Source organism: Pelodiscus sinensis, chromosome 5, assembly GCF_052426305.1.
Source record: "Pelodiscus sinensis isolate ZL-2025 chromosome 5, ASM5242630v1, whole genome shotgun sequence".
Lineage (NCBI taxonomy): Eukaryota > Metazoa > Chordata > Testudines > Trionychidae > Pelodiscus > Pelodiscus sinensis.
In genome coordinates, this window is record NC_143056.1 from 132995586 (window position 1) to 133019950 (window position 24365).

At 45.7% G+C, this 24365-nt stretch overlaps 4 protein-coding genes across 4 annotated transcripts; all 4 read right to left on the reverse strand.

The window, feature by feature from the left end:
- Window positions 1-588: 588 nt before the first annotated feature.
- LOC106732905 (olfactory receptor 5AR1-like) lies at window positions 589-1527 on the reverse strand. The gene has a single exon (XM_014580289.3). The coding sequence runs from the start codon at window positions 1525-1527 to the stop codon at window positions 589-591; it is 939 nt and encodes a 312-aa protein (XP_014435775.3).
- A 6147-nt stretch (window positions 1528-7674) lies between these two features.
- On the reverse strand, window positions 7675-8610 carry LOC102444509 (olfactory receptor-like protein COR4). The gene has a single exon (XM_006136524.4). The coding sequence runs from the start codon at window positions 8608-8610 to the stop codon at window positions 7675-7677; it is 936 nt and encodes a 311-aa protein (XP_006136586.4).
- Window positions 8611-14519: 5909 nt separating this feature from the next.
- Window positions 14520-15458, reverse strand: LOC102444723 (olfactory receptor 8U3-like). Its single transcript, XM_006136525.4, has one exon. The coding sequence runs from the start codon at window positions 15456-15458 to the stop codon at window positions 14520-14522; it is 939 nt and encodes a 312-aa protein (XP_006136587.4).
- Window positions 15459-22739: 7281 nt separating this feature from the next.
- LOC112543607 (olfactory receptor 8B3-like) lies at window positions 22740-23675 on the reverse strand. Its single transcript, XM_025178169.2, has one exon. The coding sequence runs from the start codon at window positions 23673-23675 to the stop codon at window positions 22740-22742; it is 936 nt and encodes a 311-aa protein (XP_025033954.2).
- Between the last annotated feature and the right edge of the window lie 690 nt (window positions 23676-24365).

A 24365-nucleotide genomic window follows, 5' to 3' on the forward strand; every position in this document is an offset into this window, starting at 1 on the left:
AAGGAGAAGAAGCTGGTGGGCTAAAAGCCATCAAAGCTGCATTACTCTTACACACCTAGTAAAGTTATCAGCGTCAATATTTAAGACTGAATGAGAACCAGCTTCTGCTTCCCCAACTACTTGACTCAGTTACCTTTTTGGGAAACCCAGAGATTCCAATGACTGGGCAAAAAGGGAGCCAACAACAACCTGCATTTGTTTTTAAAAAAGAAGTCACACATGTCATACTTCACAACCGTATAATGAAACCAACCACAATACAAAGACGAGGGGGACAGATGTGATGCGTTTCTTTTCTTTCCGAATACAAAGGTCTCCATGCTTCCAAGGCAGGTTACATTTATTTTGGATCCTCACGTTTGTGAAATAGGTTCATCTTGGCATTTTGCTGGGCCACTAGCCTCCTGAAATCTTGGATTCAGTTGGAGTGAGGAGATTTTGTTGGAGTACAAACAAATTCACAATAATAACAATCTGATCACGAACACTGCTACCACTGGGCTCTGGAAAATGAAATTGCAATGGACTGGGAATGGAATTCAACAGTTTTTGCTCTTCACCACTGCATCTGTACTGTCTTAAAGAGATTTATGACTGGGTGAGAGGTTTATATATGGCTTTCCTCAGGGCATCCTTCACCTCTGTGTTCCTGAGACTATAAATGATAGGGTTCAACATGGGGATCACCAGTGTGTAAAATACTGAGGCTACTTTGTCTGTTTCCATGGAATAGCTGGAGGGGGGGCGTAAATATATGAAGAGTTGGCTGCCATAAAACAAGATCACCGCCGTCAGGTGACAAGTGCAGGTGGAGAAGGCTTTGCGCCGGCCCTCAGCAGAGGGGATCCGCAGGATTGTGGAGATGATATAGAAATAGGAGAGGAGGATAATCACAATACTGATAACTAGAGTGAAGCATATAGAAGCAAACATCACAATCTCATTGATGAGGGTGTCAGAGCAGGAGAGTGCCAGCAGTGGGGGAAGTTCACAGAAGAAATGGTTAATGATATTGGAACAGGAAAATGACAGCCGGAATGTACAACACGTGTGTATCATTGCATCTGCCAGCCCCACAGCACACACCCCAGCCACCAGCTGGTTACACTGCTGCCTGGACATGATGACTGTATAGAGCAGGGGGTTACAGATGGCCACATAACGGTCATACGCCATCACAGCCAGCAAGAGACACTCAAGATCTCCAACCCAGCAAAAGAAATACAATTGCACAGTGCAGGCAGTCCGAGAAATGCTTTTCCTCTCAGCTAAGAAATTCTGCAGCATCTTAGGGGCAATTACTGAGGAACAGCAAAGATCAAAGAAAGACAAACTCCGGAGGAGAAAATACATGGGGGTATGGAGTCGGGGGTCAATTGTAATTAACAAGGCCATCCCCCCATTCCCTACCAGGGTGGTAACATAAATCAGTAGGAACAACACAAACAGGGGGATCTGCAGCTCTGGACGATCTGTCAGTCCTGAGAGAATGAACTCAGTCACCACCGAGTGATTTCCCTCTTCCATTTTTTCTGAGCTACTGTGATGTGGGAAGGCAGATGTCTCAGACAACCTTTCCTTCTCTGTAATGAAATTGAAGAAAAATGAAGACCAGTGTCTCAATGGGCACCAGTACCATACTGGAGAATGACTAATCCACCGAGCCAGATGTTCACAGCTGATCATTCCAGATGTTCCAAATAATGCACTCACTGTACACAACGAAGGATACACAGATCAGTCAAACCCTCCCACCACCACAAACACTTGTTCATTAATCCAAGAAGGAAGCAGTGACTTATAACTCTGCTGTGGGAAAATCCGAGTGAAACTTCGTCAGACAGAAGTGATAATTGCTTCGCTGAAGAAGGGGTAAGAGAAATCAAATGTTAATCTGTCTTCCTTCTTAGGCAAGGTGAGCTCTGTGGCTCAGCATATCGGTTTGGGACAAAACTGGCTAGCAAAGCAAATTAATCATTCTGGAGTGTGAAAATGGCATTTATGTTAGTCGGTACAGAAACCGAGATACAGAATGAGAGGCAGTGGCCTCAGTGACTATGTAATTGCGTTTTTTTCCCAACCAAAGATGACATTCAGTTATCTCAAGGAGTAGGCACTGGACTGAATCTGTTAATGCTGGAGGTCTTGAATTCAATGCCTGCTTATTAGCAAGGTGTCTGTATGTAGGTGCTTGTGGTGCAGGACATTCACACATACCTGCTGAGGAGAGAGACGTGGGAGCCTTTTTCCATCGACAAGTGCCAAGTTGGGGCTGTTTGGAAGTTTTATATTGTGATCTATGATCTATGAGACATGCTCCCTGAAACATCTGGGAATAGCTGAGCTCAGAGAGACACAACACCTCATTAATGTGCTTAGTTAACCAAAGTCACCCTCAGTGTCACTCATACCCTGGGGATCAATTGTCCCACTCTTTCCCCCTGTGTCATTAAATGATGCAATTTCTATCAGAGTTACCTAAAAGAAGGTTAGTTCTGGCTGGAACCGAGCAGAGTTCATCAGCAAAAAGATGATTTGTTTGGTTGTTTATGGTAGCCAAAATCTTGAAATACTGGAGGGTCCCTCAGAAATCGCAGCCCACCATGCTCTTTCATGGCTCACAGGCTGGAACAATATTCCCCAAGATACAGAGCAGTTTCTCCTCTTGCAGAACTGCCCTGGCTGGATGAACTGGCCTTCAGGACCATGGACAGCTCAGTGCTGCATGTGTCAGCTCACAGGGCCATGGTTGAACAGGATTTTGGATGCTCTTCAAGAGAAGAGTCAATAAGGGATAGTTGTGTTTATTAATCTCACTGGGTACGTCTAGATTACAGGCTTTTTTCGACAGAGGGTTTGTCAACAGATACTGTTGAAAAACCTCTGTCGACAATGCGAATCTAGACTACAGCCAGTTCTGTCGACAAAGGAAGCCGCTTTTTCGACAGAGATTGCAGATGCTCTCTTTTGGAAAAAAGCCAGTGTGGATGCAGTAGCGCCATTTGTCCACAGAACTCTGTCAACAAAAGGCGTTATTCCTCGTAGAATGGGATTTACCGCCGTCGACAAAACTGCCGCGTTCTGTCAATTTACTGTCGACAGAATGCGGCGGTAGTGTAAACGTAGGTATAGTCCATTTTTGTCAAAAAACCTTGTATTCTAGACACACCCACTATGTCACTTCTGTTACAGGCTTAATATTGCCAGATGGTTATACAACTACTTCGAAGTGACTAATCAATAAGCAGATACTGTCGACAAAGCCTGTGTTGAGAAAGAGATTCTAGATTACATTATCTGGATAAAAAAATCGATCCGCTTTTTCGAAAAAGAACGTCCAGACTGCTGGAAACTTTCGACACAAGAAGGCATCCAGAAAAACTTCTGGCAGGGCATGGGGACAGCATTTACTTCCTAGTTCTACTGCCTGCCCTTTGCAGAGACACGTGCTTAAAGGGATCCCCCTGAACAGCCATTGCTCTGCTCCTGCAGCTGCCTCGCTTACCTCTTACAGGGACAGCAAAGGTTTTTCAGTGCTTGCTGTGAGTGCCTTGCTTCCTGGGACACCGCAGCAGTTTGGGTTTTTTTGGAGTTTTTTCTTATTTTGATTCCTGTTTTTGCCATGGAGCCAGAACTGCCCCTGGGCAGGCCATGGCCTCACACCATCATTCTGCAAGTTCTGCTGCATCTGCATGACACAGTCATTATGCTACTACCCCATCTGGATGCAGACCAGAGATATGAAAGCTTCACTTGGGATGCAGTACCAAAGCCCTTGCCTCCAAACTTCTTTCTGGAAAGGTGTTTCTGGAGGCTTGACACCAGCTCCGATGGGTAGGACTGGCTCATTATGGAGTTGTGGGGTGACCAGCAGTGGTTCCGCAACTTCCAGATATGAAAGGTCATGTTCCAGGAGCTGTGTGCCTGGCTCACCCCTGCTCTCCAAGGACAGAAGACTCACCCATGCCCCACCATCCCCCTCGAAAAGAGGGTCGCTATTGCCCTCTGGAAGCTCCCAAAGCGCGACAACTACCACTCCATGGGACACCAGTTTAGCATGGGCAGGTCTACTGTCGAGGCAGTCTTGATGGAGGTAAGTCATTGTAGGGGGACAGTCACTGCTGGGGGTGTGAAAAAGGGGGACTGTCAGGAAAGGGCAAGGAGGAGTGGGGGATGGAATGGACTGAGAGTGGGAGGGAGCTCCTTCAGTCACCCTGCACTGCTCTGGGGGGGTTGAGGAGGGGATTCCCAAGGTGTTTGGGGGAGCAGGTTGGGGGTGTTCTCCTCCCAAGGGCTCATTTTTGTCTGTCTATCTGTCTCTTTCTGCAGGTGGTGAGGGCCATCAATTCTGAACTGCTGAACAGGCTTGTCCATCTGGGAGACCTGGACACCATTGTGGCCAGCTTTGTTGCCCTTGGCTTCCCGAACTGTGCAGGAGCGCTCGATGGGACACACATCCCAATCCGTGCAGTGCCCCAACAAGCAGCCCAATTCATTAATAGGAAGGGCTACTTTTCAATGGTGGTCCAGGCCCTGGTCGATAACTGGGGACAGTTTACTGACATTTGTGGTGGGTGGTCGGGATGGGCTCATGATGCCCACATCTTCAGGAACTCCTACCTCTACTGCAGGCTGCAGGGAGGAACATTTTTCCCGCATCAGGACCTTGCCCTTGGGGATGTGCCCATGCCGGTGTGCATTGTGGCTGGTGTCTCCTACCCCTGATGCCGTGGCTGATGTAGCCCTGCACTGTCCACCTGGATGTGAACAAGGAGCAGTTTAATGCTCATCTTAGCCAAGCTCGCATGCAGTGTGGTGTTTACATCCAGGAGGCCGTTAGGGAGTGATTTTCTGAAGGAGCCCACTGAGTCTCCCGAGGATCTCCTCTATGGGGCTTGGCTCTGGCCCAATCCAACCTTCCCTCCATAACCCTCACTCTGACCCTCTTTCTAGAAATAATAAACATTGGGTTTGTTTGAAAAGAACAAGTTCTGTTTTATTGTTATCAATATCGTTAACTGAAAGCATCTAGAAATGTTGAAAAAATACAAAATCTTTTGTTCACTGTACAGTAAACTTCTGATAATCCGGCACCTTTAGGACCCAGGGGGTGCCGGATTATCAGATATGCCGGACTATCTGAAGAGGGGGCTATGAGGGGTCTGGGATGGGGTGGGGTGGGGGGATGCCACCCCAGACCTCTCATAGCACCCCCTTCCAATAGTCCGGCTCTGCCCTAGGCATCCCCAATACAGCTGCTGCTGGTCAGTTTTAGTAGCGGCTGAATCAGGGATGCCTGTGGCAGAGCAGCTGGGGTGCTGCTAGCTTGGTCCCGCAGCCCCGAGGGGCGGCGCTATGAGACCAACCTGGCAGCATCTCAGCTGCTCTACCCCCAGCTTCTCCGATTCAGCTGTTGCTGGTCAGGTTTAGCAGCAGCTGAATCGGGATGCCTGCGGCAGAGCAGCAGGGTGTCGCCAGGCTGGTCCCACAGCACCGCCCCTTGGCCCTGCGAGACCGATCCGGCAGCACCGCAACTGCTCTTGGGGACACCTGGGACAGAGCAGCTGGGGTGCTGCCGGGTTGGTCCTGCAGCACTGAGGGGCGGTGCTATGGGACCAACCTGGCAGCACCTCAGCTGCTCGGCTCCAGGCATCCCCGATTCAGCCACTGCTGAAACTGACCAGAGGCTGACCAGTGGTCTAGAACTCTGTAATTTGGAGCTCAGTTCCTGGCTCAATAACAGAGCTCTTGTGAGAGGGCCACAGACGGGCCTACAAACAAATAGAGTTATGGCCACTGAGAGATGGGCAAAAGGAGGCAGAAAGAATGTGAGATTCGAATTTTCTTACTTCTCCATAGGTACCCTGGAGTCATTTTGAAAATGCTGCCTCCTGTAGTTGGAATGAGAAGAGGCAACAAGATATTGAGCAGACTAGCAGGATTTTTATTTCAGACTATTCCCATATGTTTAATTTCCCATCATTAAATGTGTATACTAAAAATAAAGTTGCTACCACAAATCGTCATTTAAAACAATTATTTACAGCAAATAGAATTTCATCAGTGTTCGGGAGGGATGAATCTATCTATCGTTACGGTTAGTATCAGCAAATACCAGATCATCTTATCAGCTCTTTAATGTTCGATATAGACACTAACATCACCAAGTGAAAGAGTTGTGAGCATCACGTTTCTTAGTCCATTAACTCCAAGTTATAGAAAGGGTCTGGGAATTCAAAGGCTGCATAATTCAGTGTCGTAACTCACGTGGATATTGCTGTAAGTTAGGCTGACTTTAAATTACAGTGTACCTTAAACTGACTGGCAGAATTAGCATAGACCACGCTCAGAAAGATTCAGGAGAGGACATAGCCCACTTTCCAGGGCACTATTCAGCAGAATTGGAGACCCAATTTTCAAATAGCTTCTCCTTATCAGATCAAGCAAGAATAAAGCAAAAATTCACCTGTGTCTGCCACACCCACAAGAGAGCTCTTACCATTGGATTAAAGGATACAAGGGAAGCAGCAACATCATTGCTTCTTCCACTCCCATCTGTTATGTCAATCCGAGCCCTTCATTGTCTTGGCTTCTACATTGAAAATTCCCCAAGAAGGAAAGAAAATGTTGCATTTCCAATTTCGTTTTAAATGTTTCCATCAACTGGAAAGGTAATTTTGGTCCGTTTTCCACTTGCCAGATATTTTGGGAATTGTCAGATTGGTCTCAGATTGAACTGAATTTTTTTTCAATTTTTGTAATCAGCCCTTGACTCCACCATGAATCGATGGCCGGACTCTATCACTCAAAGCGTCCACATCCTTTTTGTAGTGAATGAATTTCTACCAGATCCTATCCATTTATCATTCACAATCCCCTCAGCCATTCCATTCCTACCCCCCCCCCCCCCCGTTCTTCAGAGCCTAAAATACCACACAACAGAACAGAGAGGAAGATCTCATAGAGAATACGCTGATATTGTATAAATATCAATTATATCAATAAATATCAATAAATAGCAATTTTTCTGTCTGTTTAATCTATACGGTAGAGAAACCTAACCCTTTCCATATTACTTTTTATTCAATTCAGTGCAGAATAGCACAAATGCGGGACACGCTCGGTGCCCTCTCTTGGAAAAGTTGCCCTTGCTAATCCTTGTGTTGTTGTTCCTTTAACTTATGAAAGTGGCCATTTTTTTAACCCTCATTCACGAACGGAAACCAGGATATCTTTCCAATTACCTGTAAAGTACATAGACTGTAGAGTAACCGGAGGCTGTGTGAAACACCCTTTGCTTTAGTCATATCACAAGCTTCAACCTTACAACTGTATAATGAATCCAGCCTCAATACAAAGAGCAGGAGGATAGATTTGTTGTCTTTCTATTCTTTCCCAATACCAAGGGCTTCATGATTGCAAAGCATGTTATATATTTTATGATTACACATGTGAAACAGAAGCCTCTTTGAATTTGGCTGGGGCAGTAACCTAATTACGTCTTGATCTCTGCCGGGGCTTGCAGATCTTGTTGGAATACAAATTTATGATAATAACAATATGACCTTGAACAATGCTTCCATTGGATGCTGAAAAATGACATTGCAATTGGCTGGGAATGGAACTCAACTGGTTTTGTTCTTCTCCACTGAATCTGTACTCTGTTAAAGAAATTTATGAAGAAGTGACAGGTTTATATATGGCTTTCCGCAGGGCATCTTTCACCTCCCTGTTCCTCAGGCTGTAGATGAGGGGATTCAACAAGGGGATCACCAGTGAGTAGAACACGGAGGCTATTTTGTCGGTGTCCATGGAATAGCTTGAGGTGGGACGTAAATACATGAAGAGTTGAGTGCCATAGAACATGGCCACCGTGGTCAAGTGACAAGTGCAGGTGGAGAAGGTTTTGTGCCGGCCCTCGGCAGAGTGGATCTGCAGAATGGTCGAGATGATACAGACATAGGAGAGGAGGATGGTCACCACGCTGATCACGGTAGTGTAGCATACAGAGGCAAACAGCACAATCTCATAGATGCTGGTGTCAGAGCAGGAGAGTGCCAGCAGAGCGGGGCTTTCACAGAAGAAATGTTTGATAATATTGGAGCTGCAGAATGATAGCTGCAGGAAAAAGCAGATGATTATCGTTGAATCAGCCAACGCCACCCCATAGACTCCAGCCATCAGCTGGTTACAATGCTGCCTGGACATAGTGACACTATAGAGCAGCGGGTTAGAAATGGCCACATAACGATCATACGCCATCACAGCCAGCAAGAGACACTGAGTGTCTTGAAAAAAGATACCTAAGTACAATTGTGTATAGCAGCCAGTGTACGAAATGCTTTTCTTCTCAGATATGAAACTTTGCAGCATCTTAGGGGCAATTATTGAGGAAAAGCAGATATCACAGAAAGACAAATTCTGGAGGAGAAAGTACATAGGAGTGTGGAGTCGGGGGTCAATTGTGATTAGCAAGATCATCCCCCCGTTCCAGAACAGGGTGATAAGATAAATCAGTAAGAACAACACAAACAGGGGAACCTGTAGCTCCGGACGATCAGTCAGTCCTGAGAGAATGAACTCAGTCACCGAGTGATTTCCCTCTTCCATCTCCTCTGAGCCGTGATCAATCAGCCACAGGGATGAGGGCAAGAGGACAAAACCTGTACCTTCACTATAGTGAAGTAAATGAAGAAAAATGAAGATCAGTTTGTTAATGGGCAATGGTACAAGATCAAGGAAAAGAATTAATTCACAGAGCCAGTTGTTCATGGGTGGCCATTTCACGTGTTCCATATAATGCACATACTGCACAAAGGCAAGTGTATGCAGGGTAATCATCCCCCCAGTCACTAAGTTAGCAGCATGAGTCCTTTCCTTCTCTCATTTCCTCTGAGCAGATATCAGGCAGTTATGGGGATGTGACCGAGAGGGTGTCTCAGGATAAGTAACCCTTTGTCTAATGAAGGGAGCAATAAAAAATGAGGATCGGTTTCTTATTGGACGCAACTATGATCTGAGGGAAGGGCTTTGTCCACAGAGCCAATATTCACAGCTGATCATTCCATTTGTTTGATCAATTTCACTGTACACATACAAGGACATGCAGGCTAATCATCGCCCGCACACCCAGTCACTAATTTATGCCGCAAAGTCTGATTTGCCACTCTAGAGTGAACCACCATCCCAGTGTGACAAGATTACTGCTTAGCTAAAGATTGGGTGAGAGCAAACGAGTATAATTTTTTCTATCCTCTTTGGCCAGAGCAGCTAGATGGCTCAGCATGTCGGTATTAGGAAAAGCTTGCGGGCTGTAATAATTAAATTTCCATCCATTTGACTATCTAATTTTCTTTGGTCTGTTTAAAAACCAAGACGCATCATGAAAGACACTAAATTCAGTTATTGTGTAGTAGTCTATTTTTTTCCAAGCAAGGAGCTTGTTCTATTCACTTGAGGAGTAGCGGTCTCGGTGAGTTGTTTTTAAGTGCTGGAGATCTTGAAACCTGTACCTGCAAACACCATCCAGTCCGTCTGTGTGTGAGTGTGATGCAGGAGAATAGCACTTACCTCCTGGCAGCAGAGAGAGAAATGGGTTTTTTTTCCTCATTGACAGAAACTGCCAGTTTGGAGCTTTTGGGAACTTTTATACTGAGATCTGTGATCTATGGGACATGCTCTCTGAAACAACAGGGAATACCTGAGCTCAGAGTAGAACAACACCTAATTAATCCATTCCGTGAATCAAATCTCTCCCCAGGGTAACTCATATCCCGAGAAGTAATTGTCTCACTCTTTCCTTCTGTGTTATGAAATGATGCCATTTCTACCAGAGTTACAGTGCATGAAGTTCGGGGCTAGTTTCATCCTGAACTTTTTAGTTGAACCAAGTAGTGAGCAGAGCTGATCAACAAATGGAAGGTGGAAACCAAAGTCTTGCAAATCTCATGGGGTTCTACTGATCCCCCATCCCACCATTCTCTTTGATGGCTCCCAAACAAGGAATGGCTGCTGTGATTAATTTTGTATTTAAGGAGCAAATACTCATCAAGCGGGAAGAGAAACAAAGGAAGCTCTAAAAGGTGAGGAAAAAAGGCAGGGATCATCCTTCTTTGTAGACATTTTGTTTCCTTATAATCAGGAGGAAATGTTTCTAAGAGGAAACCCATTGTAGGCCCAGTGTATCTTTCCTTCTTCACTGTGGTAGCACAAAACCTCCCCCATGCGTGTACTATTCTTGGCTGGTGGTACTGAGTGCTACCGGGCATATTGGTGTCTCCTTACCCCATGTGATGCAAATCTCTGAAACCTTGAGGCTACGTCTACACTGGCATGATTTTCTGAAAATGCTTTTAATGGAAAAGTTTTCCATTAAAAGCATTTTCGGAAAAGCACGTCTAGATTGGCAGGATGCTTTTCCACAAAAGCACTTTCTGCGGAAAAGCGTCCGTGGCCAATCTAGACATGCTTTTCCGGAAAAAGCCCTGATCGCCATTTTCGCAATCGGGGCTTTTTTGCGGAAAACAGTACTGTGCTGTTTACACTGGCCCTCTTGCGCAAATGATTTGCGCAAGAGGACTTTTGCCCGAACGGGAGCAGCACAGTATTTCCGCAAGAACACTGACAATCTTTCATGAGATCGTTAGTGTTCTTGCGGAAATTCAAACGGCCAGTGTAGACAGCTGGCAAGTTTTTCTGCAAAAGCAGATGATTTTGCGGAAAAACTTGCCAGTCTAGACACAGCCTGAATGTTTGATTATATTAGAAGGAAAACCACCTTTTGTGTAATCCATAGGAGAAGGTATTGCATATAATGTACACAAAGTCATGCTTTTCTGAGCACAAGTACAAACAACCAAGGGCAGTCAGTCTGTATTCAGAAACTCACACATCTGTCACTCCATGTCTGTCCCTTCTTCAAGTCCAGGAGTCATGCTTATAATGGCATTACATATTGTGGAGAATGTAGGCACACGTGTGTAGGGTGGCTATGGGGGAGAGGGCCTTCTAATACAGAAGAGAAGAGATAGGACTGGGAAAACTGTGGTGCATAGTGACTGAAAAACGGAGGGTGGAAAAATTAAGTGGAAATATTATTGGAGGGCCTGTGTATCTCTGCTCTGTGAGCAGAAAAGGGGACTGTTCCAGCAGCTGCAGGGGTGAACACAGAGACCTCATTGGAGGCCAGGCAAAAAGGTCAAAGATAAGTGCTCTCAAGAGGGAGGCTGAGGGGTTGGGGGGAGTTGCCTTACTCCAGCATTGAAAGATTAAAAACAGGGCTGAGGGAGTGTAGACATGCCTGTGGTCTAGCGCTCTGTAATTTGGGGCTCAGTTCCTGGCTCAATAGCAGCCCTCTTGTGTGACCTTGAAGCAAGACATTTACTTTCTCTGTGCCTCAGCTCCTCATTTGTGAAAGGGAGATACGACAGTGCTACCTAACACGGAACCTGTGTCAGTAAATACAATAATCACTTTGAGGTGCTCAGAAGCGCTTCATTTATGAGGGCCATGGAAGGGCCTACAAACAAGTAGAATTACTCCCGTTGAGGATATGTCTAGACTACATGCCTCTTCCAACAGAGATATGTAAATTAGAGTACCTGACATAGTCAATGAAGTGGGGACTTAAATATTCCCCACTTCATTAAAATAAAAATGGCCTTCACAATGTGCCAGTTCAGTTGATCGTTGGCAGAGCGAGCGAGTCAAGACACCATTCAGTCAACAGGGAACGCCTTTGTCAACAGCTCCCTTATGCCTCGTGAAACGAGATTTACAGGAGCGGTCGACAAAGGCATTCCCTGATGACCGATCCGCGTCTTGACTGCCGCACTGTGCCAACGCTCAGCTGATCTGGCCCAGCGCGACGGCCATTTTTATTTTAATGAAGTGGGGGACATTTAAATTCCCGCTTCATTGACTATTTCCGGTAGTCTAATTTACATGCCTCTGTCGGAAGAGGCATGTAGTCTAGACATACCCTGAGAGATGGGAAAAGGGAGGCAGAAAGAATATAAGATTCACATTTTCTTTCTTCTCCGTAGGCACCCTGAATTAGTGGATTCTTTTTAAAATGCTGTCTCCTGTAGTTGGAATGAGAAGAGGCAAGAAGATATTGAGCAGACTGGCAGGGTTTTTTTTAATTCAGACCATTCCCGTGTTTTTAATTTCTCACCATTAAATGTGGACAGTATAAATAAATATAGACAGTATAAATAAAGTTGCTACCACAAATGGTCATTTTAAAAAAAATTATTTAGAGTGAATAGAATTCCATGGGACCTTAGGAGGGAAGAATCTATCTGCCATTACTATTGTTATCAGCAAATACTGGAGCATCTTTCCAGCTCTTTAATGTTCGCCACAGAAGCTAAAATCACCAAGTTTAGGAGTTATGAGCATCACGTTTCTTAGTCCGTTAAAACCAAGCTATAGAAAGGGCCTGGGAATTCAAAGGCTCCATAATTCACTGTCATAACTCTCCCTTCAACGTGGTATCATGCGGATACTGCTGTAAGTCAGACTAAGTGATGTTGACTTTAAACTAGTGTACCTTAGATTGACTGGCAGCATTAACAGAGACCAGGGCTACTCAACTTTCCAAGCCCCTGGGGCCACAAATGATACACACAGCACATGCTGAGGTCTGCAACTTAAGCTTGGCTGCACATATATGCAAATATATACAAGTATTTATGCAAATATATTCATATATATTTATATCTCTATATATGCAAATAGGTTCTTTCCCTCTGACGGGCATGAATACAAAGATTATGGCAAGATCACACAACATGAAGACCCCACTTAAGTCAGTTCTGCTGATATTAATAAAATTCAATATTTACCCAATTTCCATCCACATGACAGCTCTTTTAATGAGCAATGACAGTTTAGCAATTTAATTACTAATACACATATCAAGAGAAGGCCATTACATTGACTATTTTTTGTTTTGGCTTCCCAATTTTAACATATCAAACAAAACCTGCCAATAAAATATTTACTGAAATAGCCCCTCTCCTACCCCAGAGCCAGGCACCCCAGCCCACCGTTTGATGCCAATATACTGCGGAGGTACAGGATGGGTAAATCGACCTTTAACGTGGCCGCTCCCACTGCCCGGCCTGGCTGCCTTGAAGGCTTGATTGCAGTTTGCACAGGGAGCATGTGACCCACCAGGCTCTCCCGGCTTGCCACAATCAGTGGGGCTGTCACTCTGCTCCCACGCCAGCCCACACTCCCCCAACGTGATGCCTGGGGGCAACTGCCCCCCCTTGCTATGCCTTTACCCGTGCACATGCTAGCGTGGCACTGCTGCTGTGGCAGATGCGGCAGGTGTCCTCTGCTACACCTTTTGCCCCTTCCCCTACCTGTTGGCTGGCATCTCCTGCACACGAGGCCTGGCTCAAAGCCACATGCCTTGGCGCTCGGCTCAGTGCTGCAGCTGGAACCCCAGCAATGAGCCAGGCAGGCGGCCCAGGAAGCGGCTCAAGACGCTGCGGGCCACATGCAGCCCATGGGCTGCATGTTGAGTAGCCCTGGCATCGACCAACCCTCAGAAAGTTTCAGGAGAGGACATAGCCCACTTGGCAGGTCACTATCTGGCAGTGTTGGAGACCCGCCTTTCAAATAGCTTCTCCCCAAATAGATACAGTGAGAATTAAGCAAGAATTGACCTCTGTCTGCCACACCCACAGGAGAGCTCTAATCATTGGATTAAAGGATACAAGGGAAGCAGCAACATCACTGCCTCTTCCATTCCCATCCATTTGGTAGGTCTAAGCCCTTCATTGTCTTTGCTTCAACATTAAAATTCCTCCAGGAAGGAAAGAAAATGTCCCATTTCCAATTTTGTTAAATGTTTCTATCAGCTGAAAAGGCAATTTTGTTCCACGTTTTCCATTTTGCTAAATATTTTGGGAATTTTCACATTTCTATCAGATTGAACTGAATTTCTTGTTCAATTTTTGTAACCGCTTCTCGACTCAAACATCAATCAATGGCTAGGATCTATCCATTTCTCACTGACAATCCCCTGGGCCATTCCATTCCTCACCCCCACCTGTTCTTCAGAGTTGAAAATACCACACAGCAGAACAGAGAGGAAGATCTCATAGCTAATCTGAAAAACTGGTATAAATGTTTAGTGATTTTTCTTTCTGTTTAATATATATGGTAAAGAAAACTGACCCTTTCTGTATTACTCCATATTCAATTCAGTGCAGAATAGCACAAATAGCTCAGTGCCATCTCTTGGAAACACTACTCTTGCTAATACTTGTTGAGTTGTTCCTTTAACTTAAAAAAAGGGGACACTTTTTTAACCCTCATGTATTAACAGATACCAGGATATCTGCTGGGGCTGGCAGACCTTCTGGAATGCAAATTTATGATCATAACAATATGATCATGAACAATGCTTCCATTGGATGCTGCAAAATGACATTGCAATGATCTGGAAATGAAATTCAACTGTTTTTCTCACCACCACTGAATCTGCACTGAGTTTAAGAAATTTATGAAGAAGCGACAGGTTTACATATTGCTTTCTGCAGGGCATCATTCACCTCCCTGTTCCTCAGGCTGTAGACGAGGGGATTCAACATGGGGATCACCAGCGCGTAGAACACGGAGGCTATTTTGTCGGTGTCCATAGAATAGCTAGAGGCAGGACGTAAATACATGAAGAGTTGGCTGCCATGGAACATGGCCACCGTGGTCAAGTGACAAGTGCAGGTGGAGAAGGCTTTCTGCCGGCCCTTAGTGGAGCGGATCTGCAGGATGGTAGAGATGATACAGACATAAGAGAGGAGAATGATCACAACACTGATCACTACAGTGTAGCAAATAGAGGCAAACATCAAAATCTCACTGATGCGGGTGTCAGAGCAGGAGAGCGCCAGCAGTGGGGGCGTGTCACAGAAAAAATGTTTGATAACGTTGGAGCTGCAGAATGACAGCCGGAGTGAAAAGCAGATGTTTATCGTTGCATCAAAGAACCCCACCCCATAGACTCCAGCCATCAGCTGTTTACAACGCTGTCTGGACATTATGAGTGTATAGTGCAGTGGATTAGAAATGGCCACATACCGGTCGTACGCCATCACAGCCAGCAAGAGACACTCAATATCTTGAAAAATGATACAGAAATACAATTGTATATAACACTCAGTGTATGAAATACTTTTCTTCTCAGTTAAGAAATTTTGCAGCATCTTAGGGGCAATTACCGAGGAACAGCAGAGATCACAAAAAGACAAATTCTGGAGAAAAAAGTACATGGGGGTGTGGAGTCGGGAGTCAATTGTGATTAACAAGATCATCCCCCCGTTCCCCACCAAGGTGAGAAAATAAATCATTAGGAACAACACAAACAGCGGGACCTGAAGCTCTTGACGTTCTGTCAGTCCTGAGAGAATGAACTCATTCACCCATGAGTGATTTCCCTCTTCCATCTCTCCTGAGTTGAGAGCAGGCACCTTCAGGGATGTGGCCAGGATGATAGGGAGGACGGTGACTCAGGAACCCTTTGCTGTAAAGAAGGAAGCAAACAAAAATGAGGATCGGTTTGTAATTGCGTCCAATAAGAATCTCAGAGAAGGGCTTCGTCAACAGAGCCAGATGTTCACAACTGGTAATTCCATTTGTTTGATCAATTTCACTGTACACATACAAGGACATGCAGGTTAATCATTCCCCCCCCCTCCCCATTTAAGACTGTCTTGCAAGTCTATATTGAATCATCATCCCAGTGTGACAAGATTATTGCTTAGCTCAAGATGGGGTGAGAGCAAACGAGTATAAATCTTTCTATCCACTTTAGCAAGAGCAGCTCGATGGCTGAGCATGTCGGTTTGAGGAAAAGCTTGTGTGCTGTAATAATTAAGTTTCCATGCATCTGACCACCTAATTTTCTTTGGTCTGAATGAAAAGCCAGACACATTATGAAGGTCACTAAAATCAGTGATTATGCAGTAGCCTGCTTTTTCCAAGCAAAGATCTTGTTCTGTTCCCTCATGGGGGGAGGGCACTTGTGATGAGATTTTTTTTTTTTTTTAGTGCTGGAGATCTTGAAGCCGCACATGCCAAATACCATCACGTCTGTCTGTGTGTGACTGTGATGCAGGAGAATAACACGTACCTGCTGACAGCCGAGAGAGATGTGGGGTGTTTCCCCACTCACAAAAACTGCCTGTTTGGAAACTTTTATACCCAGGTCTGTGGTCCATGGGACATGCTCCTAAAACAAGTGGGAATAGCTGAGCTCAGAGTGGAATAACACCTAATTAATCCATTCAGTGAACCAAAGCCCTCCCCAGTGTTACTCATACCCTGAGGAGTAATTGTCTCTCATTTCCTTTGTTACTAAATGATGCAATTTATACCAGAGTTACAGTGTGTGAAGTTTGAAGTATACTTCACCCTGAAGTTTTTAGTTAAACCAGGTACTGAGCAGACCTCATCAATAAAGGGCAGGTGGAAACCAAAGTCTTGAAAATCTCATAGGATCCTGCAGGTTCCCCACCCTGCCATTCTCTTTCATGGCTCTCAGACTCAACCAGACCCCCCCCCCATATCCCCCCCCACACACTATACAGCAGTGGTCCTCAACCTTTTGGGACTACCGGGCGCGGGGCCACTCACGTGCCGGGCACACAGAGGCAGGGCCGCACACACACCTGGGGACGGAGCCGCACACACGCCCGAGGGCTGGGCCACCCATATGCCGCATGCCCAGTGCCAGCGTGACCCATGCGCCGCACTCCCAGGGTCAATGCCACTCCTGTGCTGCGTGCCCAGAGGTGGGGATGCCCATACTCCACGTGCCCGGGGCCATCACAGCCCTTGCGCCATGCACCCGGGGACAGGGCCACCCATACGCTGCACGCCCAGGGGGTGGCACCGCCCATACACCACGCGCCTGGGGGCGGCCCTCATCACTCGGCGGGTGCATAGAAATTGCCCAGTGGGTGCCATGGCACCTGCATCACGTTGGGGACCACTGCTATACAGGATGGTCTGGGCTCTTGCTGATCTGTCCACAGATGTTGGATGTGATTAATTTTGTATTTAAGAAGCAAATAGTCCTAAAGAGGGGTGAGAATCAAAGGATGCTCAAAAAGGTGAGGAAAATCAGGAGGGAACATGCTTCCACTTCGACATTTTGTCTCCTTGTTACCAGGAGGAAATGTTTGTCAAAGGGGGTGGAATAGGACAAAAAAGGAAGGAGAAGACATCCTAACACACTTCTGTCTCTGCTGTTTGAGTCACTTTGGCTATGTCTAGACTGCAGGCTTCTTTCGAAAGAGGCTCTTTCGAAAGCATCTTTCGAAAGAGCCTCTTTCGAAAGATCGCGTCTAGACTGCAGGCGGATCTTTCGAAAGAGAAATCCGCTTTTTCGAAAGAGAGCACCCAGCGAGTCTGGATGCTCTCTTTCGAAGACGGCCTCTTTACATTGAAGAACGCCTTCTTTCGAAAGAGGAACTTTCGAAAGAAAGCGTTCTTCCTCGTAAATTGAGGTTTACCGCCATCGAAAGAAAAGCCGCGTTCTTTCGAAATAATTTCGAAAGAACGCGGCTTGAGTCTGGACGCAGGGGAAGTTTTTTCGGGAAAAGGCTACTTTTCCCGAAAAAACCCGAGTCTGGACACGGCCTTTATTAGAACATATAAAGGAAGCAGCAATTGGAATGGGGAGGTGTCCTGATCTAAGAACTGTGGTCAGTAAGATGGCTAAAAGCATGTGTTGAGAAAAACGTTTCTTTGAATCTCACATCAGCTGTTAAATTAGGCATAAATTGCATCTTAGCTTCATTTTTCATGCAGTTTTGCCTCACTATTTGTACTTGCTTAAAATCTATCACTTTCTGGTCCATACATTTGTTTAATTGTTTTATCTGATCTGTGTGTGCAACCTGCATGGGAAATTCAGATACATACATACTTGTGCTGTTCAGGAAATAATGGACAACATAACCAGTATTGTCTAGGAGAGGGCTTGGCAGCAGAAGACGTACATTTCAGGAGAGAAGTTAAAGACTGTGGAGTGTGTTGGAGTAACCTTGAAGTAAAACCAAAGCTGGTGAGAGCCAGAGTGTAACCCAAGTGTGGGTGGCAGTCTGGAGAGAGATGATCCGGGTGTATCCGGCATGCTGGAAGGTGGATTGTGAGTAGCCCACATGGAAGCCACTTCAGCAAGATATTATAAGGCATGCAAAACTGCAGGCATGGGTGACACAGCCACTGATTAATCTGAGTTGCACCCTGGCACGTGACAGACACCCACCTAGAAATGATCCCGGTAACATCAGAGGTGTGGTTCTAAGAGTTAGATTAATATGAAAGGGCGAGGTTACCACCCACACACTGATCCACGGCTACACATGCACATGGATACTGTGGTCATAACCTGCCTCCAAGGAGAACCATTGTAGGGCCAGTGATGTCTCCTTCCCTCTTCACTGTGGTAGAAGAGAGCATCCCCCATGTATGTATATTCTTGGCTGGTGTTGCTCAGTGCTACAGGGCACAATGGTGTCCCCTTGCTCCATGTGATGCAAATCTCTGAAAGCTTGAAGGTTTGATTGTATGAGGAGGAAAATCAGCTTTTGTGAAATCCATAGGAAGGGTGTCACATTAGTGCATTTAAATCTTTTGCACAAAGGCACATGCCAGTATAGAGGCTCTCTTGCGCAAATACTTTTAATGGAAAAACCTTTCAGTTAAAAGTATTTGCGCAAAATCATGCCATTGTAGATGCAGCTTTAGAGTTTAGGTTCTAAGGGCACATCTAGACTACATGGCTCCGTTGATTAGGTTTGTAGGCAGAGGGAAATGAAGGATCTATGTAAATAATCGCCGCTTCATTTAAACTAAAATGGCTGCCGCGCTGTGCTGATCAGCTGTTTGCACAGCGCGATAGTCTGGACGCTTCGCAGTCAACATCAAAGGCCTTTGTCGACCTCCCCGTTATGCCTCGTGGGATGAGGTTTACCAGGGAGGTTGACAAAGGCCTTTGATGTCGACCATGGAATATCCAGACTATCGCGCTGTGCCGACAAACAGCTGATTGGAACAGCGCGGCAGCCATTTTAATTTAAATGAATCAGCAATTATTTGAATCGCCACTTCATTTCCCTCTGCCTACAAATCTAATCTACGTGGCTCCGTCGACGGAGTCATGTAGTCTAGTCATGCCCCATAGACTAGACTGGCCCAGCGTGCTCTTGCAGGTACGATCTAAAGCAGAGCTACTCCACACACGGCCCATGGACCACATCCAGCCTGTAGCTCCTTTGCATGAATCCCTCAGTGCCTTGAGCCGCTTTTTGAGCCACCTGCCTGCCTCATTGCTGGAGCTCCAGCGGCAGCGCTGAGCCGAGCGCCGAGCCGCACAGTTTTGAGTCAGGCCGCGAGCACGGGAGCTGCCAGCTGGCGGGAGAGGGAGGTTGTCAAAAGGCAGCAGCAAAGCACGCCTGCTACGTCTGCCACAGTGGCAGCGCCTTCCCAAGCCAGACCATGTTGGCGCATGTGTAGAAGCTGCTGGGGGTGGCAAGAGGCAGTGGCAGAGCTGGGCAACAAGCCAGGCAGTGAGGCTGGGATGAGAGAATCTGCACTGGGGCTTGGGTAGGGTTACCGTACCATGTGCCTTCAATGGAATGTTCAGAGCCACACACTTGGACCATTCACAACCGCGCTGCGCACGGGCCCCAGTGCCTGGAGGGAAAAGCACATGGCTCCGGTGAGACCCAGGGTGTAACCCTCTGCCCTGCCAGATTTATATCCCCAACTCTGCGGGAGGGGAGGGACATTGAGATAGAGCAGGGAGGCTGGGGAGGGGAGGGCATTGCTTAATACCAGGGCTCCTTACAGCCCTCGACTGGAGACCTTTCCCAAAAAGTCCATCAAGGAGTCACACCGCGTGGCCTGGGCACCACTGAGGACATCAGCTGTCAAGAGTAGAAATAACCAAGGGCTGTCAGTCTCTGTATTGAGAAATTCACACATCTGCCATTGCATGTCTGAGCAGAAAAAAGTATTATCCCTGTTTCACATTCATAATCCCATTACATATTGTGGAGAATGTGGGCACATGTGTGTGGGGGGGAAGGGCCTTGCAATACAGATGGGAATAGAAAAAGGACCAGGCAAACTCTGATGCACAGTGAGGGTGTGTCTAGACTACAGGGTTTTGTCAACAAAAGTGGACAAAACTATACCTGCATCCACACTGCCTTTGAGTTATGTCAGCAGTATTGTCGACGTATGTAAACCTCATTCTACGAGGAATAACGCCTTTTGTCGACAGAGTTCTGTCAATAGAAGGCATTATTGCATCTACACTGTCCTTTGCGTCCACACTGTTATGTTGACAAAGCAGCTTTGTCGACAGAACTGGATGTAGTCTAGATGCTCTTTGTCGACAGTATCAGTCGACAAAACTTCTGTCGACAAAACCCTGTAGTCTAGACATACCCTGAGTGAAAAACTGTGGGTGGAAAAAGTAAGTGGCTGTGTTATTAGAAGCCCTCTGTAGCGCAGCTCAATGAGTAGAAAAGGGAACTGTTCCAGCAGCTCCAGAGGTGAACACAGAGACCTCATTGGAGGCCAGGCAAAAAGGTCAAAGATAAGTGCTCTCAAGAGGGAGGCTGTGCGGTGGGATGGTTGCGTCACTTCAGCAGGGAAAGGGTTAAAAGCAGAGCCATGGGAGTGTAGACACACCTGTGGTCTCGCACTGTAGAATTTGGGGCTCAGTTCCTGGCTCAATAGGAGCCCTCTTGTGTGACTTTGAAGCAAGAGTTTACTTCCTCTGTGCCTCAGCTCCTCATTTGTGAAAGGGAGATACCACAGCGCTACCTAACACGGAAGTTGTGTCAGTAAATACAATAATCATTTTGAGTTGCTCGGAAGCACTTCATGGAAGAGGGCCACAGAAGGGTCTACAAACAAGTAGAATTACTCCCATTGAGAGATGGGCCAAAGGGAGGCAAAAAGAATATAAGATCCGCATTTTCTTACTTCTCCATAGCCCCCAGGATTAATGGATTCTTTTGAAAATGCTGCCTCCTGAGTTGGAATGAGAAGAGGCAACACGATATTGAGCACACTGGAAGGATTTTTATTTCGGACTCTTCCCATATGTTTAATTGCCCATCATGAAGTGTGGACAGTAACAATGAAGTTGCTACTACAAATGGTCATTTCAAACAGTTATTTACTGAAAATAGAATTCCATGGGAGTTTGGGAGGGAAGAATCTATCTGCCATCACTATTGAGATCAGCAAACACTGGAGCATCTTATCAGCTCTTTAAGGCTCACAAGAGAAGCTAAAATCTCCAAGTCTAAGAGTTGCGAGCATCACGGTTTTTAGTCCCTTAACACCAAGCTATAGAAAGAGCCTGGGAATTCAAAAGCTGCATTATTCAGTGACATGACTCTCCCTTCAACATAGTATCATGTGGATACCGATGTAAATTTTGCTGACTTTAAATTAGTGTACCTTAAATTGACGGGCAGCATTAGCATAGACCACGCTCAGAAAGATTCAGGAGAGGACATAGCCCAAATGCCAGGGCACTATCCAACATTGTAGGAGACCCAATTTTCAAATAGCTTCTCCCTATCAGATCAAGTGAGAATAATGCAAGAATTGACCTGTGTCTGCCACACCCACAGGAGAGCTCTATTCATTGGATTAAAGGATACAAGGGAAACAGCAACATCACTGCCTCTTTCATTCCCATCCATTTGGTCAGTCTAAGCCCTTCATTGTCTTTGCTTCAACACAGAAAATTCCCTAGGAAGGAAAGAAAATGTTCCATTTCCAATTATGTTAAATGTTTCCATTAGCTGAAAAGGTAATTTTGATCCATGTTTTCCACTTGCGAAATATTTTCAGGAATTGTCGGATTGGTCTCAGATTGAACTGAATTTCTTTTTCAATTTTTGTAACCACCCCTTGGCTCCACCATCCATCGATGGCTGGACTCTATCCATTTATCACTCACAATCCCCTTAGCCTTTCCAGTCCTACCACCCCAGTTCTTCAGAGTCTGTAATACCAGTCAACAGAACAGAGAGGAAGATCTCATAGAGAATCTGCTGATATTGCATAAATATTTAGTGATTTTTCTTTCTGTTTAATCTGAAAGAAATGGTAGAGAAACCTAACCCTTTCCATATAGCTCCTTATTCAATTCAGTCTGGAATAGCACAAATGAGGCACACACTCAGTGCCGTCTCTTGGAAAATACTTGTTGTGTTGTTAATTTAACTTATGAAAGGGGACACTTTTCTTACCCTCGTGCATGAATGTATACAAGGATATCTCTACAATGACCCAATAAAACACCCTTTGCTTTAATCATATCACACACGTCAGCCTTACAACTGTATAATGAATCTAGCCTCAATACAAAGAAGAGGGGGATAGATTTGATGCCCTTCTTTTCTTTCCCAATACCAAGGGCTTCATAATTGCAAAACACGTTATATATTTTATGCTTACACATGCGAAACAGGAGCCTCCTTGAATTTTCCTGGGGCAGTAGCCAAATAAAGACATGATCTCCGCTGAGGCATGCAGACCGTGTTGGAATACATATTTATGATAATAACAATTTGATCATGAACAATGCTACCATTGGATGCTGCAAAATGACATTGCAATTGGCTGGGAAAGGAATTCAACTATTTTTGCTCATCACCACTGAATCTGTACTGAGGAAAAGAGATTTATCAATGAGACACAAACTTATTTATTGTTTTCCACAGGGCACCCTTCACCTCCCTGTTCCTCAGGCTGTAGATGAGGGGGTTCAACAAGGGAATCACCACTGTGTAGAACACTGAGGCTATTTTGTCGGTGTCCATGGAATAGCTCGAGGTGGGACGTAAATACATGAAGAGTTGGGTGCCATAGAACATGGCCACCGCCATAAAGTGACAAGCGCAGGTGGAGAAAGCTTTGCTCCGGCCTTCAGCAGAGTGGATCTGCAGGATGGTGGAGATGATACAGACATAGGAGAGGAGGATGGTCAGCACGCTGATCACGGTAGTGTAGCATACGGAGGCAAACATCACAATCTCATTGATGCGGGTGTCAGAGCAGGAGAGCGCCAGCAGAGCGGGGCTTTCACAGAAGAAATGTTTGATAACATTGGAGCTGCAGAATGACAGCCGCAGTAAAAAGCAGATGATTATCGTTGAATCAGCCAACGCCACCCCATAGACTCCAGCCATCAGCTGGTTGCAACGTTGCCTGGACATGGTGACCGTATAGAGCAGCGGGTTACAGATGGCCACATACCGGTCATACGCCATCACAGCCAGCAAGAGACATTCAATGTCTTGAGAAAAGATGCCGAAGTACAATTGTGTATAGCAGCCAGTGTATGAAATGCTTTTCTTCTCAGATATGAAACTTTGCAGCATTTTAGGGGAAATTATTGAGGAACAACAGATATCACAAAAAGACAAATTCTGGAGGAAAAAGTACATGGGGGTGTGGAGTCGGGGGTCAATTGTGATTAGCAAGATCATCCCCCCATTCCACACGAGGGTGATAAGATAAATCAGTAGGAACAACACAAACAGGGGAACCTGTAGCTCCGGACGATCAGTCAGTTCTGAGAGAATGAACTCAGTCACCACCGAGTGATTTCCCTCTTCCATCTCCTCTGAGCTGAGATCAGTCAGCTACAGGGATGAGGGCAAGAGGATGAAACATGCAACCTGTACCTGCGCTATAGTAAAGTAAATGAAGATAAATGAAGATCAGTTTCTTAATGGACACCGGTGCCAGAAGAGAGAAAATCACAGAGCCAGATGTTCCACAGAGCCAGATGTTCATGGGTGACCATTTCATGTGTTCCATATAATGCACAGGTGCAAGTACATGCAGGGTAATGAACCTTATGGTCACTAAGTTAAGCAGCATGCATGATTTCCCTCTTCCACCTCTTCTGAGCAGGTATCAGGCAGTTATGGGGATGTGGGCAGGGGGATGACTCAGGACAACTAACCCTTTGCTCTAATTCAGGAATCAATTAAAAAATGGAGATCGGTTTCTTATTGGACACAATTATGATCTCAGGGAAGAGACTTTGTGCACAGAGCCAGATATTCACCGCTGTTCATTCAATTTGTTTGATCAATTTCACTGTGCTCATACAAGGACATGCCAGTTAATCACCCTCCCCCACCCCGCCCACTAATTTAAGCAGCAAAGTCTGAGTTGGGAGTCTAGAGTGAACTACCATCCCAGTGTGACAAGATTATTGATTAGCTAAAGATGGGGTGAGAGCAAACTAGTATAAATCTTTGGCAAGAGCAGCTCGATGCCTCAGTATGTCAGTTTGAGGA